At 40.2% G+C, this 19527-nt stretch overlaps 1 protein-coding gene across 10 annotated transcripts in view; it reads left to right on the top strand.

Moving 5' to 3' along the window:
* EXPH5 (exophilin 5) overlaps positions 1-19527 on the top strand; it is a 66851-nt gene that overhangs the window by 24606 nt on the left and 22718 nt on the right. For 4 of the 10 annotated variants that reach the window (XM_046685414.1, XM_046685417.1, XM_046685413.1 and 1 more), the window contains exon 1: positions 17343-17994. Coding sequence is in view for 3 of the 10 variants with exons in the window: in XM_046685409.1 (XP_046541365.1) it covers positions 15047-15207; positions 16786-16948 (324 nt within the window). In the remaining 7 variants the exon portion in view is untranslated. Of the gene's footprint in view, positions 1-15046; positions 15208-16785; positions 16949-17341; positions 17995-19527 lie in introns of those variants that run through there. The other 6 variants (XM_046685409.1, XM_046685408.1, XM_046685410.1 and 3 more) reach the window with 4 other exon arrangements.

The raw sequence follows: 19527 nt of genomic DNA, 5'->3' as shown, positions 1-19527 counted from the left end.
GTTCTGGTACCAAGCAACTGGGCTGGGAATCGGCCAGACTTGTGGATCAGCTGCTCTGCTCTGCTTCTCCCTGATGGCTTCCACTGCCACAGCTGATTTTCTTCTTGCAACTCTCCTCTGCTTCATGGCTTCTGCTCCTGGTGCTGCTTGATGCCTTCTCGCTCTTTATGTCTCAGCCTCTGTCACTTTAGTTTGTCTTACTTGTCATGATGATTTCAAAACATGCCAAGAGGAAGGACATGATTAAGTTGTTAATCACTCTCCAAAATAGGGCACATTGTCTGCGCAGTATTCTGGCTCATGTTTAGCTTTGGATCAAGCAGGAATCCATGGTTTAGTTGATTAGGATGAGGAATGCAAAAAATTTTGGATCACATGACCCAAAGCATAGCAACTACCCATGACCACTTTGCTGTGAGTGGGACAGGCTCCCAACACATCCCAGACCACCTGTGTGCTAGTAAAGTGGTCCATAGCTCTCAGACAGATCTACCACCATACTTAATTCATTACTATTGAGTCCTGTTTTTGGATATTGGTGATGAGAATAGAAGGATATAAAACAAAACTAAACAAAAAGATAGAGGGAATCAGATATCCAGATTTCTTTTTTTGTGCCATACGTTACCTTATCCTACTGAAAGAAAACAAATGTTTTTGCAAATAAGCCCAAAGTGATTCAAAGCTAAATAGATGATGATTTTTAAAATCTAAGGTCATCGTCAATAAAGAATAGGCCACACTCATATACATATGCCATGTAAACAGTTATTTTCCTTTCCACTTTTCTTCTGTAAAATGCACCTGGCATAACTGCTTCATTACATTGACATTTCTTTTCATTTTTGAGAACAGGGTTGATTGTTCACAGATTGAGTACAATTCTGTACCTATTCTTGATACACTGAGACATATTCATGTACAGTTCATAATAACCTCCATGCTACATTATCATTTTCATTGTGTAACAAAGCTTTATTTCGGCCTTTTCTCCAAAGACCTATTGAGATTTTATGGAAAAGCATTTAATACATTATGAAGAAAGATCACAAATTTTGTTTGTTCTTGAGAAAGAGAATTTAGATACTAGAATCTGAAAGTTAAAATAACAGCAAATAATAACAAATAACAACAGTATTACCGGTAAAATACCTTTTACAGAAATGTTACGTTTCCATAAATAAGTTATGTAATGTGGAGTAGACACATGCATTTGTACTGCTAGCATGAATTCATTTCACCCTGGTACTGATTTTGTTATAGAATCATTCTAGAAGTGCTTCTTAAGAGTATGTTTGGGTAAATAAATGTAACTACATCTGAAGACAAAACTTAATAAGCTCTTCTGGATGAGATAATATCACATGAAAACATTATATATGTTTGGAATAACTGATCCACAGAGTAAGTATTCCAATGACAACATTTAGTACAGGGATTCAGGAGGAAATGTTCCAAGTAAAGCCCTTTGGAATGTGATTCTGCTGTAATTTCTGATAAAGTGGAGTGTTGGTTTGTCAGGTCAGGAGATACAGAAAAGCAGTTGAGACCCAAGCTGACCATTGTGAGGCAGGCTTGCTAGAGAGGACTTGGAAAAGGCAGCAACCATTTGGATAAGGGCTACTTCAAGGGTTAACTCTTTTTGAAAATGTGTTACAAACTGTAATCCAAACCAATGAATTTTAACTGATGTCCACACCAAACTTTCTTTGACCCCATCAGTGAATCCTGCAGTGGATAATGGTTTGCAAGGCATGGACTTTCTGAGCCTCCATTGTCCTGATGGGAACTCGGGGCCAGTACATTCATGGCAGTGGCATTTAAGAAACCTCGGGGCATCTTCTCAGCATTCTGTGTCCTGAAGCAAAGACTGAATAGCTATTTGAGAGCTATCTTTCTTTCCTCCTGCCTTAGGTATTTGGTCGGTGTGTGTGGGTAGGGATTGGGGGGATGGAGTCTCATATTGCAACACTAAGTTCCTTAAAGCTAAAGATACTTCCAGAACGTTGGATTGAGTTGCTTTTCTAACATCTTTAAGTTTGCATGATACAGAGAGTGAATTAAGTTGAATAAGATAATTGTGGGTATTAATTACAGTGAAGGCAATGTAGCTTTGTGACTTTCTGCCTGGACCCGGAATGAAACTATGGGAGCATCTCTTTCAGCCTTGTGGAATTGCCTATGATCCTCTGATGCCATTCCTCTTTCTGTAGTTTTTTCCTGGCAGGATATGTTATAAGAATTAGCACTAAATTGCCTGAATACTAGAAAAAAACATGCTCTGCACTCTTATTCATGAAAATGAAGGAGGGATACACTAGATATGCAAGAGTACAGTTCTGTCTTATTACCTAATTCTATATAACTAGTAGTACAGAGGATGTGGTCAGAATTTAGGTTGTGCTCTCCTTTAGAAAGAAGCCATGAATATATAATGGACAAATCCAGGATGCCGAGATCCTGCACGTTATCTATGGCTCAGAACGTATTGGCTCTAACCTGCTTTGCAGTTGTGCTAGTAACAGCCTTACAAAAGACATTTATGTCCAATTCTGCAGCTCTGAGCAGCCTCCCTACACTTGTACAATCCTGACACTCAACTTGCATTAACTCTTGCCTTACAAGTTTCAGTGGAAGATGTCTGAGCATCTGTATAAAGAGGAATAAGTGGGAAGCAAAGCTAAAAACTCAAGGTTTTAATTCTCTTGTGTTCATTTGTTGTGTTATTCAACAAATATCTGGTCATTGCTTGCTGTGTGTTCAGAAAGTCTGGCACTCTGTTTAGGGAGCTGACAATCCAGTCGTGAGATGACCAGCATGGAAAGAAGTGCAGAGACAAGCAAGTGTTGAATAATTCAGGCTCTGCAAAATAACCTGGAAATAACTGTACTCGCTTGGCAAATGTTATCATGCTGGGCAGTGGGGTCCGAAGCTAGGATAGAAGCCCAGCTCTTTCACTCACCACTTTATAACCACAGGCAAGTTTTTTTTACCTTTCATGGTTTCAATTCCTTTTACTGTAAAATGAGTATAATACCTACCTCACTGGGGACCTGTGGTGATTAAATGAGATAATGTATGTGGAAGCACCCAGTGCAGTGGCTGTCACACAACATATGTTTAACATTTAATTCTGGACCCACATCCCTCCACAAGGAGTGAAATGCTGTTACAGCGTGCAAGGTTCCCGTAACGTTGAGCAGCATGATGAAGGAACTAGATGCAACACAAAATATCGTCTTCATCTTCCATAAAGTTATGGTCAGTTTGAATCTAGAATCATAAGTCCTTTTCTAGCTGTTTCATTTTAATCATGTGGTAGATCCAGAGAGAAGCGGCAGAAAGAAAGGGCAAAGGGAGTGAAGGAGTAATTGACACATGGGAACAATGTGAAAGATTGGGACTTTTCAGGCTGAAATGCAGAGGCCTAAGGGCGACAGAGTTGGAATCTCTGAGATCTCAAACAGAGCTAAATATGGATTTGTTAACCATGTTCTTAAGTACTAGAGTATACCCCTTGAAACATTAGCAAAAGCATCCTTAGAATCATAAAGAGTGGGAAAGCATCTAGTTCAAACCCCTCATTTTACAAATGAAGAAATGCAGGTCCAGAGAGAAGAGTTTCTCAAATTTGTGTTCATTTGTTCACTGAGGGCTTACTGAGCCCTTGCTCTATGTCAGACATCATTCCAGAAAACAGGGCAGGCGAAGTCCTTGCTTTTATGGATTATATTTTAGTGGGGCACAAGAGAGACAATCAATAAAAAGTAAATAAATGAAGGAGATGATTTCATAAGACGATTAAGAGTAAACCAAGTAAATTGCTAGAAAGTGACTGTAGTTGGGGGAAGGGATAGTTTATATTGGAGGGTCATGGGAGGCCTCTTTAAGGATGTTACATTTTAGCTAATGCCTAAATGGTACAAAGGAATGGCCGTGTGACAAAACAGGGAAGAGCATTCCAGGTGGAGGAAACAGCAAGTGCACAGCCCAGTGGGAACAGAGAGAAGGCCGGGTGCTGAGTGGATGGGAGAGTGGTACGAGGAAAGTGGTAGAAAAGGCAGAGGGCCAGATGCTGTCAGCCTTGAAGACCATGGAATTTGGAATTCTAAGCATGATTGGAAGCTTCTGGAGAGATTTAAGCAGGGGAGTGACATGAAATAACTTACATTTTTAAAATGTCACTGTGGCTGCTGTGTGGAGCCTGGATGGAAGGAGAGCCAGAGCAGAAGCAGGGAGACAAGTAGGGGGCTCCCGAGGTCATCCAGGTGAGAGATGGTGGTGGTTTGAGCCAAGGAGGTGGCTGGGGAAATACTGCCACTTGCTAGACCACAAACTCCAGGAAGGCTCGGAGCTGTCTCTTTTGTGGACTAATGCATTCCAAGCTTCTAGAACAGTGCCTAGCACATAGTAAGCGCTCAGAAAATACTATCTGAATCAATGAGTGAACAGTTACTTTCTGAAGTTAGACTGGAATCCAGGTTGAAGATAAATAAAAGTGTAAGCTTTTCTCAGTTTGTGTATGTTTGCCTTATTAGAATTTAGAACAGTAAATGTTTTTTAGACCCTTTACTAAAATATGTGCAATATTCTTCACAAACATGCGCCCAAACCTTGGCGTTAGCCGGTGCGTTCGTGCAGGGTGAGGGCCAGCTCAGGGACCGGCAGCGAGCCTTCCCCACGTGCTCCCTGCTGTCTTGAGTGTGCTCTTTAGGCTGTGTTTGTGAATCTGCACTGCAAAGTTGGGTCTTCTCACAAGCGTGCTATTAATTTACATGCAATATGGAGGTCCAGGAGGAGCAGGTGGCCCAAACTAAACACTCGATGGTTTTGAGTTTCTTTACAGGAAAAAGCAAAGCCTAAGGGCAATTCTCTTTACTGCCCACCATCCACCTCCATCATGTTGGGGAAGGTGATGCACAATTTCTACTCCCCACTCTCCCTCCACCAACACTACCACCAATCTTGCACATTTCACAGATCACATTTACTCAGTGCTTCATTTGTACTAACCATAGATGTATGAGCCTTACCTGCATTAATCCTCACAAAAACCCCATATTATTACTCTTATCCCCACTTTACAGATGAGAAAACTGAGGCACAAAGAGGTTAAAATTACATGGCTAATAAAGATCAGGGACAGCATTCAAACTAGGCAGTCTGACTTTAATTTAACCTCTCAGGATTTCAATTTCCTCATTGGTAGAATGGAATAATATCTACCTCATAGGGTTCTTGTAAAGATTAAATTAGTTAATATATGTAATCATGCCTGGCCTTGAGTAAGCGCTGTATAAATGTTAGCTATGACCAGCTTTCCAGTATTATTCCTAAGGAAAAATTACTTTTTACATACATAATTTTAATGGTGTGCAGGATCACATTCTCTCACTTTTGTCAAATTTTGACTGAGTTGCTTCACAATGATGGTATACATTTGTAGAACTCATTCATTCCCCCAAAAGTTGAGCAAATATGTATTGATCGACAAAGAGTCTGAGGCCATGCTAAGCCCTGGGGATACCAAGACAATGAGACACAGCACCTGTCCTCAGGAAGCTGACAGCCTGGTGGCACAGCCAAACAGGTACATGACAAGTGACTCAATGTAATTTGGTAAATACAGAGGTGACGTTGTGTGCTTTCCCAGGGGGTTGGGGTAAAAGGTATAAATGGATTTAAAAAGAGAGAAGATAAACCTAGGAAGACAGAAAGGCCTGATGGCCCCATGAGGACTTGGCACTTGAACTTGAAGTTTGACCTCAGGGTGGACAGCTGGTCTTTCCACAGCACCTTCTTTAAGGTGACTAATTGGTAAAGGATCACTCGCTGTGATCTGACCCAGTATGGCAATTACACATCCTTAGTGTTACTTAGATTACTTAATTTTCCCCTCTGTTGTGACTTTGTGTCATGTGAGAATAAACATCCAGGAAGGTTACGATGGTCCATTTAAAAAATATAGAAAAGCTTGTCTTTTATCCTGGATTGAGCAGTTTCCATCGCAGCCATTCACGGAGTTTAGGTGGGCTTTGTTATCTAGCTTGGCTGAAAGCTGGTGCCATTATTTTGCTGCCACTCTGAGTTCTAAAGGTTTGTTGTTATTTGTGGTTGTTGCTTGCTTGCTTTAGTTTATCACTTTTCCTTATGTGAGCTTCCCTTCCTCCAGACTTCCCTCTATGGTTTAACTTTACTATTATCAAAAGAACACATTTTTCAATACACCTGCTTGCGTTTTCTAATCCCTGCCCGTCCCTCAGAACAGGCTCTGATGTCAGGTTTAAAGGCTCTCAAAAACCCATCTTTTCAGAAGAACAACAGGAGAGGAGAGGCCAGGCTTGGATTGTAAAGCTGCTGGTGCGGTCCCTGGACAAGGGCTCGTGCCTTCTTTACCCTGCCTCCTCCTGGCTGAGAACTCACGGTCCTTGTCCTAAAGCTTCCCCTAGAGGATGAGCAATAAGAAATCTGTACCCGGAAGGTACAAAACAAAGGGGGAGCACTTTCCTGAGATGGTGAGCTTCCTTGGGGTTTCAGGGTTTTGAAAAGGTCGTTGCCTGGACAGACCAGTCCGGCTTCCATGATGACATTCGCTCAACATTTAAGCTCTGAGTCGGGATACAGTTCCCCGCCCCTTGCACGCCATTGGTGATTTTCTGTGTGTTGTGGTTGCTGGGCAATAAGAAATAAAAATGTGTTTGAATTCTTGCATGGGAGGAAAACTTTAATGCTGCTTTGATCTACAGTTCAAGCGACAAATCCAGTTTTACAGGATTCAGTGTAATTGAACAGCTGGTTCTGGAGTTCACCGATGACTGAACCTGGAGGACCAGGGTAGGGTGGGGGCTTCGGGGAATACGTGACAAGAGGTCCTTAAAGCCACGAGTGGAGAGTTGATAGATCAGGATGCTTAGCTGCCTGGCAGGCAGAACAAGGTGTTATAAGATGGCTCTCGTGCAGGAAGGTCAGCTCTGAAAAAGAACAATATGTGTACAAAGCCAAGGAAGTGAGAGAAGTGGAGAAAAAAATGTGAGTGAGGAGATGAAAGGGGAGGTGGGAACAGCGAAAAGAGGAATTGATGCCCTCAGCAAGAGAAGCTGATAAGGGGAACAATTTTGAGAAATATTTGAGATTTTTCTAAAAGGAAAATGGAAGCTGTAATTCCATTTTCTGGTTTAGGGAACTTGTTTGCGTTCAGCGTTTGTCTAACTGCTCTCTCCTCGATCATATTTGAATAATCGTTCCCACCTTTTTAACTGGCAAAAGTCACTTTGAGCTTATATCAATTGCATTGTTTATTAATGGGGTTAATAGTACCCAGGGGCAGTGAGACAGCAGGTTAGGAAGACACGGGCTTTAGAATCAAGGTGTGAGTTCAGGGTCATCTGCAGCATTGTAAGGATTAGCACGATGACTCAAAATCCTGGGAGATGGTAGGAACTTGATACATAACATCTGCTGTTGTTTGTTATTGTTATTATTTCATCTGAAGACAGGGAAATTGACCAGATTATGTTTTAAGGCCCTTTTCAGGTTTATAAGATTTCTCAGTGATTTAATTCTGATGTAGGAACAATGAGTCTTGATTGTTCGTTTTAGACTAGAACATATCTTTAAAATAATCTCAACTGTGTCTGTGTTTTTAAATTATGCGTAACAAAATGTCCCAAAGGCTTAAAAGGGCTTCTATTTGTTAGTCCTGAATTCTGTGGGACAGCCGTTGGGGCTGGGCTTACCTGGGTGGTCCTCCTCCTGATCTCGCCTGGGATCACTCATTTGACTGCTGTAGTCTGGCGGCTCTGCTGCGTTGGGATGATCTAAGGTGGCTTCACTCACGCATCTGGCAGCTGGTGATGGCTTTCCACTGGGCCCTTCCTCTGCATGTGATCTCACCCTCAAGGAGGCTAGCCTGGGCTTCTTTACACAGCAGTATCAAGATTCCAAGAGGGAGAGGGCAGAAGCTGCCAGGCCTCTTGAAGCCCAGGCTCAGATATCTCACACTTACACTTTGTCACTTTCCACTGATCTAAATGAGCACAAGGCCAGCCCAGAACCCAGGCGGAGGAGGAGTGATGAAGTCACATGGCAAAGGAGTGGAGCTTCAGGGATGAGAGGAATCGTGGAGGCCTGCTTTGTGAAGAATATAGCACATCATCAAACTTTTTTTACAAATGAGGAAAATAAAACCAAGAAACTTAAATATTTGGCCAACATCCCCCAGCTAGAAACTGCCTTGTCCAGTGAGTGCTCTTTCTACTATCTCACAGCAACTGGAAAACAGGCCAGGATTTGGTTCACAGGGAGCAGATTAGTGGAGCCAAAGAATGGGAGAGAAAGGGACAGCTATCCTTTGCAAAGCACATTCTAAGTGGGTATTCCCTCATCAGTCATGAAAATAAAGATGAAGACAAAGACCTGCTCAGAATACAGGTGAACAAAGAAAGTGGGTAGCAAAGGTCACAGCTGGGGAAGACAAAAAAGAGGATGGTGAGATGGGAGTCATTACTCAAGGACAGAAAATGAAGGAAAAATAAATTGAACTCGGGAGGAGGAGCCTCAGAGGACGGACTCGTTCAGGAGGAGCCAGAATGGAATGGAAGGCAGCACGCTGCAGACTGAGAGTCCTGTGAGTGAAGAAAGAGCATTTTGATTTGGAGCAGCGGGCTGGGACTGTGGCTCGGCAAGAAAAGACCTGATTTAGTTTAGTCAAGTTAATCAGCCTGGGGGTAGAGCAAATTACAAGTGTAGACAACAGTCCCTCATGGTATGTGGAGTCAAGCTGGACTAATGAAGCAAACAAACTATGCACTTGTAATTTATTTAGATGTGTCATTGGTAACCCTGAGGGTCTTCTCATTGGCATAAAGCGGGCTGTATGCTCCAAATGGCTGGCTGAGTATGTAACAAACCAATGCGGATGAGCAAGAGCATGGTAGGCTGGCTGTGAGCTTGGTTGAATTTCACTTGCAGGCGAAGGTCTTCTCTCTCAGACTGAGGCCAGTGGACACTTAACATACTGTCTTTTTAAGTTTCACCTATCAGAGCATCCTTACTCTTATGTTGAGATTTTTTTCTTTTTTGCTAGTGTTGCACTAATTTGGTATTTTATTTTTTAAGTAAATGAATGAGTCTAAACCACTGACTTTACGATTGTTGTGCTCCTTTTAGTACAAGAAGCTTGATCAATTACAAATGTACAGACTATGTTTGTTCTATAGTACATAGGACTCTTGGGTGTATAAGATTAGGAGGTGAGTGACAGGTACCCAGAGAATTTAGACTTTTATGTCATTCATAGTTTCCCTTCCTGGTTATCCTGACTTCAAAGGCCAGAACTCTTTGTGTTTTACTTCGTTATTAATAGGTAAACACAACGCCACCTTTGACTACGTTACCTTTGAATTTTCTGACTCTTGGCTGTACATGTTCACCCACCTTTTTGACAATGTTGGAATATTTCTGCTTTAAAAGCCACTGAATTTCTTTAAAATCTAGCCCTTTCATGTATCTGCATGTAACTACTGTCTGCATTTCATTTCTCATTGTCTTCAGGAGACAAGTGTTATCATAAGGACGTCTACAGATTAGTTATGTTTTACCTACTCTAGCCCTAGTCAGAATGAGGTCTCTATGGCCCAACATTCAAAATTTAATCAGAATGAAAGTCAGAAACATGGAGGAAATATTTCGCGCAAATAAGAAAAATAATGAGTTCATATTTTTATTAAACATGCCTCATTCTAGTGAAAAACTCTGAGGCATTGATTCATAAATTGATAAAATGTACAACTGCCAAAACACAAAATGTAATTAGTAAATAGACATATGGTAAAGTGTTCAAATTTTGTTACTTATCAAAGAAATACAGCATTTTTTAAGCAAAGAAAACAAAAATTCTTAAAAGAAAAATAGCCACCCACAGTTATTAAATGGTACCTTGAAAGTATTAAATTCAGAAAATAAAAATACTCAAAATAATATTATCTAGTTTTCCAAGGAGGCCTAATGGTAGTCTAGTACATTGCTGGTCTGAGTAATATTGCGACAGCCATATTGAGAAGCATTTTGGTAGTGTGTATAAACAATCACAAAAACACTGACTCTTTGACCCAATAATTCTACTTCAGTGTCTGTCAGAGGCACTACAAAAATACAAAATGCACAGTGATGTTCATTACAGCAATGTTTATAAGGGAAAATTGCAGTGTTCTGCACCAGACGAATAGTAAATAAATTATGGAAAACAGACTAGCTTGAGTATTATGAAAATATTTAATGACCGCTCAAAGACGAGTGATGTTAAAGGTGTTTTATATATAATGTTGTTTTTTTTTGGTGAGGAGGATTGGCCCTGAGCTAACATCTGTTGCCAATCTTCCCCTTTTTCTTTTTTATCCCCAAAGCCCCCCAGTACATAGTTGTATATTCTAGTTGTAGGTCCTTCTATTTCTGCTATGTGGGACACTGCCACAGCATGGCTTAACAAGCGGTGCTAGGTCCGTGCCCAGGACCCGAACCAGTGGACCCCAGGCTGCAAAGGGGAGCACGTGAACTTAACCACTCGGCCCAAGGGGTCAGCCCCTAATGTTGTTTTTTTGAAGATTATATATGCACTGTCTCTATGAATGGCATCTTCTATTCCATTCTACAGAAATCGAGGAGTCTTTCCTGACATGTCTCCATCCCTAACCCTGCAAAGTCACTGCATCACTAAGTGGACACTTGGGGGTCAGTTTTACCCATTAAGTAGCTCTGAACACTTTCTACTTTTCTTCCACTGTACCACCACCATCCTAGGCCAAGTAGACACCTCTTTCTCTTAGACCCTACAAGTATCCTCACTCCTCTCCTCTTCCCCATTGGAATCTTCTCTCCACCTGCAGCCAGGATGAATCTTTTTTTTTTTAATTGAGGCATAATTGATATATAACATTATATTAGTTTCAGGTGTATGACATAATTATGGAGGATTATTATTGAGAAATGACCACCACAATAAGTCTAGTTAACATCTGTCACCATACTTAGCTACAATTTTTTTTTTCTTGTGATGCGGACTTTTATGTTCTGCTCTCTTAGCAACTTTCAAATATACAATGTTATTAACTATAGTCACCATGCTGTACTTTTACATTCCCAGGACTTAATAATCTTTTAGCTGGAAGTCTGTACCTTTTGACCCCTTTCACCCATCTCTCCCATCCCCCACCCCCCACCTCTGGCTACTACCAATCTGTTCTGTGTATCTGTGAGCTTGGTTTGCTGTTGTTGTTGTTTTTTAAATTCCACATATAAGCAAGATCATACTGTTTGTCTTTCTCTGTCTGACTTATTTCACTTAGCATAATACCCTCAAGGCCCATCCATGTTGTCACAAATGGCCAGATTTCATTCTTTTTTTATGGCTGAATAGTATTCCATTGTGTGTGTATATATACCGCATCTTCTTTATCCATTTATCCATTGGTAGACACTTACGTTGTTTCCATATCTTGGCTATTGCAAATAATGCTGCAGTGAAATGGGAGTGTATATATCTTTTCAAATTCGTGTTTCATTTTCTTCAGATAAATACCCAGAAGTGGAGTTGCTGGATCATATGGTAGTTCAATTTTTAATTTTCTGAGGAATCTCCATCCTGTTTTCCTTAGTGGCTGCACAAATTTACATTCCCACTAGCAGTGCACAAGGGTTCCCTTTCTTTACATGCTCACCAATGCTTGTATTTGTTGTCTTTTTGATAATAGCCATCCTAACAGGTGTGAGGTGATATCTCATTGTGGTTTTGATTTGCATTTCCCTGACAATTAGTGAAGTTGAGCATCTTTTCATGTACCTGTTAGCTATCTCTGTCTTCTTTGGAAAAATGTCTATTCAGGCCCGCTGCCCATTTTTTAATGAGATTGCTTGTTTTTTCCTATTGAGTTGCATGAGTTCTTTATATACTTTGGTAATTAAACTCTTATCAGATTTCTGATTTGCAAATATTTTCTCCTATTCAGTAAGTTGCCTTTTCATTTTGTTGATGATTTCCTTTTCTATGCAAAAGCTTTTCAGTCTTGGATGATCTTCGGAGAATGCAAATCTGATGTGTCATGCCCCCGCCAAGTCATCAATGCTTTCTTCTTGCTCCAGGACTAAATGCCAAACTGCTTAACCCAACCCTAAACACTGCAGGGTCTAGCAGCTGCCTCTCTGCTCTCCCCTTTGCTTCCTCTTCTCCACCTCCACTCTCCAGCCAGGCGGACCTCATTTCAGTTCCTGACTTCTTTCCTTAAGGGCTCTTGCTCCACAGCTGCTACTCCTCTGTCTGGAAAGGTCTCTCCCAGAACCACCTACGTACTACCCCTTTGCCTCATCCTTCATTCTTCAACCTTCAGGCCATATGTCATCTTCTCAGGGAATCTTTGCTGCTGCCTCAGACCAGATCCTCTTGGTATATGCTCTCATACCACGTGTTTAATTTTTCATTGCTGCCCCCACACCTACCCCAGGAGAATGTAATTTCCAAGAGGGTAAGGACTTGACTTGGTCACTGCTCTTTACCCCGAGTTCAGTGGTATGCTGAACGAGTAAATCATACCACTCTTTGTTACCTTGCAAAGAGTTTGTTATTGGACTCATCACATCTGTCTCTCCCATTAGACGGTGAGCTCTCTAGGGCAGAAACCGTATCTGCTCTGCTTACCATTGTACCCCTGCATCTACACCATAGGAGGCCTTCCACATATGTGTAGTGAATACATTTTACTATAACCATGTGAAAAATGCAGAGGAAAAATCACACCAAAAGGGCAAAAGTAACTGTGTTAGGATTGTGAAAATATGAATGATTTTTTCTCTCTAAAAGAAAAATTATAATGGAAAAAAATGACAATATAAATAAGAATCCACAATTAAACAAAAAGAAATTGGCCCACATATTGTACTTATTGAATAAACATAATAAAAAAGCTGAAACCAGAAATGATGCCCATACTTATTCTACTCTAAGAGACCAAGTGTTTTGATTTTTCCCCCCAGTATCTCCATATGGGTGCATCATTCTATAGCTATAATCATAGTTAAAGCATTGTATTTTGTTTTTCCTGTTTCATGTTATGTTACATGTATTTTCCCAGGATGCTACATTGCCTGCATAATTATTTTTAGCAACTGCGTAGTGTTTAGTTGAATTAATGTACTTTGGGGGGGTATTTCTTTAAGATATATTTCTTGGAGTAGAATTCAAACTGTATGAGTGTTCACATAGAGGTACAGATTTCTGATGTCACTGGCTCGAAGGTGGAAAAGAAACAGGCAGTGATGGATATGAATACAAATGTGGAATGAGTGCTTGAGGTGAAATTAAGTGAAGTAGGATGATTTTAAAAGAGAGTCAGTGTTACATCGAGACTTGAGAAAAAAAAAATAAAGTTATGTTTATCAACTTCTGTTTATTAGGAGAGTTCCTGGGTCAGGTAGCTTGACTGTCCTCTGAAATGAGATGGATGTGTTGAGAAGTGGAGGGGGACGGTGCTGAATGTTGGAGTCTAATAATTTGGGAGGCTTGAAGAAAGTGGAGGTCATGTACAAATGTGGGACATTAATAAGTGAGCTGTTAATAAGTTGGAGGCAGCTAGTACTCTTTAGAAGTAAGTACTTGTGGTCTCTCAATCTGTTAGGGAAGGTGTGACAGCAAGAGCCAGGAGTTAAGTTAAGACAGTATGAGACAGGAGTGACCAGATGTCAGAGAGGTGGCAATGGCAAAATGGGAGGCACCAATGCAAATTATCTCTCTGGGCAGGACATGAGGATTGCTGCCTAATGCTTTTCAAAATGCAAGTCTGGGCAGGATGGCCTCTGGCTTCCTTCTGGATTATTTTATAAAATGGCAGTATCATAGCCCCAAGCAGGAGCCTGAGTTGCAACCGTCTCAGATCATTGCCTTTAACCCCTAAATTGCCATTCTGCAGCTGTGTTGCTCACCACCTTCTTGGTAATACGAAGTCTCTAACACTGTGCTTCACAGAGGACCCTGGGTAAAGGTCAACCGCAGAGTCATATGAAATTCTTTCCAAAACATCAGAACTTTCCAAGCTTGGAACCCAACAGCAAGCCTGACTTTTTGATCAGTGTTGTGCCCAACTGACCGTTCTATGAGATTTGTCATCGTATTCTTCAAACTCTCCTTTCTGCTCTGTTTGCGTCAGTCCAGGGCTGTCTCCCTCTGGATAAAGCACCTCTCATTTCCAAACAGTTCTAGAGTCCTTTTGAAATAGAGCAAAAAGATCTATTTCAAAAAAATCCCACAACCAATGGTTTAATTAAGGACTGAGAGCAGCATTTGAAGGAGGACAAACAGGAAAGGGCAGGGGAGAAGGAAAGAGAAGTAATGAGAGAATGTCAGTTCTGGTATTCTGAAGGTGTGGGGCAGACACGTTTGTGCTTCGGATGGCCCTTCCTGTCCGCCTCAGAGTGTCCCTTACTACTGAGGATTAGCCATGTGCTCATTCATGGAGTTTTGTGTTCTTGTGTTTAAAGACTTCTATTATGTAAGACCATGATATTCAACAATTTCTTTTCTGCATATAAGCTTTTGTCTTTGACCACTGGAAGTGCAAGTAAGAACCCTATCTGTTATATTCACTATTGAATCCTCATTGCCTACACAGGGCCTGGTACATGGACATTCTCAATAAACATTTAATCGATGAATGAGTGAATGAGTAATCAGAACTAGAATATTCTAGTTTCTCCATGTCATTAAAAGATCTATCATTCAATTGCATTATTAGGTCAGGTTTGCATAATGCTCAACCCAGGTTGTCCTCACCAACTTATTTTTAACTACTAGCAAAAACTTTTAGATTGTCGTCTTATTTAAAAGAATACAGCTAAAATATATACACAGCAGTGAGAAGGAAATTCTGAGTAGAGCTAGGGTTTTTTTCTAGACTTATAGTTTATGCAGCTTCTCCACTAGGTAAAGTTTAGCCCATCACGTGAGTTTGCACTTGATGTGAATGAATGTAAAGGGTGCATTGATATTTTTGTTTTATTTCAGCAAACTCCAGAAGACAAAGAGGGATATCAGATGGCTTCAAGGAGTGACTGGTGAATGGTTTGAAGAAATTCAAAGAAAAAAGTTTTGCAATGAAACAGATGTTAGCCAAATGTTAAAACAACCACTTACATCCAGGATAAGGAAGGGGATGGCAGAAAATGGTGAGAAAAAGATTTAGATCTAATTTTTTTTTTCTTATGGCATTGCAGATAATGGCTCAGTGGATCTCCAATTTAACCAATCCATGTTTAGGTCTATTTTTAAATCATAAGGTACAAAGTTTTATAACATAACACACACTGAAAAGAGTAAACTGAAAATGTACTGTAATGATGTTTTGGGGGTATGTTTTTGGAATCAGGCAAGATAGCATGGTGATTAAGAAGGCAGACATCTATATCCCAAAAGGCCTGGATTCAAATCTCCACTGTCCTATCCGTGGGACTCTGTTCAAGGTATTTATTCTCTGTAAGCCTCAATTTTCTCATCTTTAAATGGAGATGCTAATGCTACCTCATAGGGTGGTGTGAGAATTAAATAGAAGTGTATGTGTAAAGTACTGAGCTGGAACAGAGTAAGCACTTAAATAAGTGGGATGATGTTGCAGAAGGAGGGGGATGCAGAGGAGGGGAGGTGCCACCCTTCTGGTACTTGGGAACTTAAACCCTATGAATTCAAATAAATGCCTTCTTTGGCCATTCAAACTGTGTGACTACCAGCATGTCACTTACATTCACCAATCACTTATTTTTTTAATCTGTAAATGAGGATAATCAAACCTGCTTTCACAGGACTATTATTCTGAGACTAACATAGTGCATTAGAAATTACAAAATATTAAAACAACATAAAGTATCTTTCTACTGATAATCACATTGACTGCTTTTGCTTATATATTACTAACATTAGTAACATCAAGAAATGTGTAACATTTCTAAACTTATATATTGACAATGCTTTGCAACTGCCAAAATAAACAAATTTATCTAAAAAGACTTACAGTTCAGATTTTTAGATGAACCCCATGTAAACCATGGTGCCTTTCCTCTTACCTTGAATTTTTCTAATATTTATAAACTCAGCATGTCCAAAAATATTACGCTATTATGGACTTTGTATATTGATATTGCCTTAAAATTTTTAATGTTCATATGTAAAACTATTTTCTATACATAATATTCTACATATTTATGTTACATACAACACATAAAAGCCATATATATAGCAAATACCTATACACAGAGATAGATTTTTAATGGGAATAAGGAACACTGTAAGTGGCTTAATTTCCTCTCTTTACTTTCTTTGATATAAAAAGTTACGTAGTATCTATCACTAAGATTTTAAAGTACTAAAATAAAAATTTCTGAAGAACAGGCTGGTGAAGAGCAACAGGAGACCTGAGTGAGGTCCCTGACACCTCTCCTTTGGTTCTGGATGTTCCTGGGAAGACATGTTGAGAAAGATTCATGCAGCCGGTGTGAGGGGAGGGACGTTCTGCAGAACTGAGGTCCACCGTGCGGATGGAAAGGCTCCCTACTCTTTGTGAGGATTTTCTCTGCTCAGAAGAACCGTCAGAGGCACAGAACTTCCCTCATTCCTAGGTCTTCATGTGGCACTATCTCCTGCCTTTCTAGAATTCATAGAGTGGGGGGAAGCAAGAGCGAAGCCTTAGTTCTCTGAGATACATTTACCTGGAAATAGTTTAATGATGCAACATTTTTACAATTTTCTTTTAGATCCTGTGGAATTACAAACATCAAGATCTAAAAATATACCTAATCAAAGAAACCCAACCTCCATTCCTTCCCGGCTGAGCTTCAAATCCTCATTAGCTTCCCTGTTCTCATTCAGAAAATCCAGAAAGGAGACTTTAAAGCTTCCATCGCCGGGACAGAAAGGGTGAGTTAAACTGAAATCTTGGGACAGCTCATTAGTGATCTGATCCCAGAGGCCGGTTGCCTGTTTATGTTCAGAATGTTGAATGTTTGTTCTTAGAATTTGAATTCAGATAGTAACAAAGGAAACAGGATTTACCTCACATGGGGACAAAGTCCTTGTGGAACCGTGAAAACTTGGCTCTCTCGAAATCCAACTTCTAACCAACTGTACAGATCCCAGGTGGTGCACTTGGTGAATGATGGGTTAAATGTTGGGAAATAATTATTGACAGTTTCCCCACTGCTCCAAGAGCCTGGTCTACGCCCTGGTCAGGAAGATGTCTCTAAATCAAAACTACTTCTTCCTTGGTGGGTATGTGTGTCTGTGCTCACAAGGAGAGATGGGGTATAAAGACTAAATGAGAGCAAATGAGATGAGCAGAGAGAGTAGAGAAAAATCAAATTTTACAACAGAGGGAAAAAATATATTACTGTCACTAGAAGTATTGAGGGCAGCCGTTCTGATGTGGTTGCCCAGAATTTAAACTTAAGGTGAAGGAGGGGAAGCTTTTGGAGCAGTGGAGACATAGTTCCAGATGGCTCCTAGTGTAGAATTGTGTAAATCGATTCATCTTGACTCATTAGGTTGTTGGATTGTTTTGTGAAAAACAAGGAAGGCTTTGCTCACATGCGGTTGAGCTGACTGCTAAATACTTTTGGCCTGTCTTCCTGGTTGAAAAGCTTCCCACCCTCTTAAGGTGTTGGCTTGGCACGTGATGTGTTCAGTATCTGCCGTCAAACCATTTAAGAGTGCATTGCAGCGCTGAATAAAAGGTATTGGAGGTCACTCTTGCCGAAAAATAATAGGCAGCAAGCAGCTGGTGGGGCATGTAATGCGGCTCCCGGACTTAGCACAGAGCTCCCCTCTTGGGGACGGAAGGCTTTTTGCTTCCAGCTTTCGCCTGCGACCGCTTTTTTCTTTGATGAAATAATGAAGAGCTGAGCAAAATGTAGATTTATGTGACTGTCTCTACTGGAGTCACTTCCAAGCAAATACTCTTCAAATAGGTGAGTTGTTTTTCTTTGTAAAAATATTTGGAACACTGGGAATTCTCTCATTTGGGAATTTAAAATTGAGGAGTGTTTCCTTTATAGGAAATACTTCCTTTATGGAGATAAGAAATATCCCTAATGTGTGGTATAGCTGGGACTTGTGATGTAAATTGTGTTTTAGGTGATTTTCTTTAAGGCAGAGTTTTAGATAGCCAAATAAATAGTATACTAGGAAAAGTTGACAAACCTGTCACTCTATGGACAAGTTATTTCCAAGCTCATGCTGCAAGTTACTGCGAAAGCGTATCAAAGAAGATAAATGAAGTATAATCTTCCTTCTGGGTATTACGTGTTTTAGTTATAAACCAAATTGAAAAACATGAAACTCCTGCAACATTCTGTTTAACAACCGTCCCTCTTTTACATATACCAAAATGACTTGTAGCTCTCTTTTAACCAGACGAACACAGCATGCAGACATGAAACAAATTTCATCATTTAAGTATATGTGTGTGTATTTAGCAGTTTTCGGAATTTGTCATCTTTAAATATATTTTACTTTCAAAACATAAGTGGAAATAAATATTTATTAATTGTGCTGGTGCTGAATATAATGAAGGCACTGTTTTTTGCTCCTAAGAAGTTTCAGAAAAGAAAACGTAAAAATATGTCCTTTTTATTATGAAATATAAGTGTGATCTAAATATTTGGATATAAATCCTGAATGTGTGTGTGTGTGTGTGTGTAGGGGGTGTTTTTAGGTAGTGTTGTACTATAGTAGAAATATAAATGGTGTGTCATACATTCCGAGGGGCTCTTTACTCTTAAGCGGAACCCAACTTTCTTTGGCAGTTCTGCTCTTTTGAAATAGAAAATCAACCTTTAAAATACAGCCTCTGATTCAAGAGCTCCTCCTCGCCTGCAAGTGCACTGGGAGGAACTGACAAAGGGCCCGGGGGAAGCACAGTCATCCTGTGTCAGGCAGCAGTCAGGTTTCTACTTGCTGAGGCCATCAAGGCCTGACTTTGTCACACTAGGCACTCACTCTGGAGAACAAGTCAGCAAAGCAGTTTAGAGTATGTTTCGCAAATCACAGAAAGAGAACCAACCTTTCTAAGCAAAAGGCAGCCGTCTGTTCAGCCCCAAAAGACATGAGTACCAGAGACATTTCTTTTCCTCTGTTAAGCTGTGGTTTAACTGAGAAATGACACTGGATAATGGGCAACTGTCCCAGAAGAAAATGGACTTCATCATTTCACCAGATATTCTTGCCAATATACCAGCCAATAAAAGTATGTGGCATATCAAAGCTTTGATCTCCTATTATCAGTGGATAAAAAGCCATGGGAATATAGTGACTTCATGAATTAATAAAAAGGCAAAACATTTACCATTTCTGCTTCAAATGTGACTAGCTTCTTCCCCAAATTGATGCACTTCTGAAATTATCCCATTATTATTTTAAACCTATTTGTAAGTTATTAAAGTGTACCCTCTGGAATCCCGCCCCTACTCCAGGAAAAAAGAAAAATATTTTCTGTTCAAGTT

The sequence above is a fragment of the Equus quagga genome, chromosome 14 (genome assembly GCF_021613505.1).
Source record: "Equus quagga isolate Etosha38 chromosome 14, UCLA_HA_Equagga_1.0, whole genome shotgun sequence".
Taxonomy (NCBI): Eukaryota; Metazoa; Chordata; class Mammalia; order Perissodactyla; family Equidae; genus Equus; species Equus quagga.
Note: the sequence above shows the minus strand (reverse complement) of the source record. Positions and strands in the feature narration are given on the sequence as shown.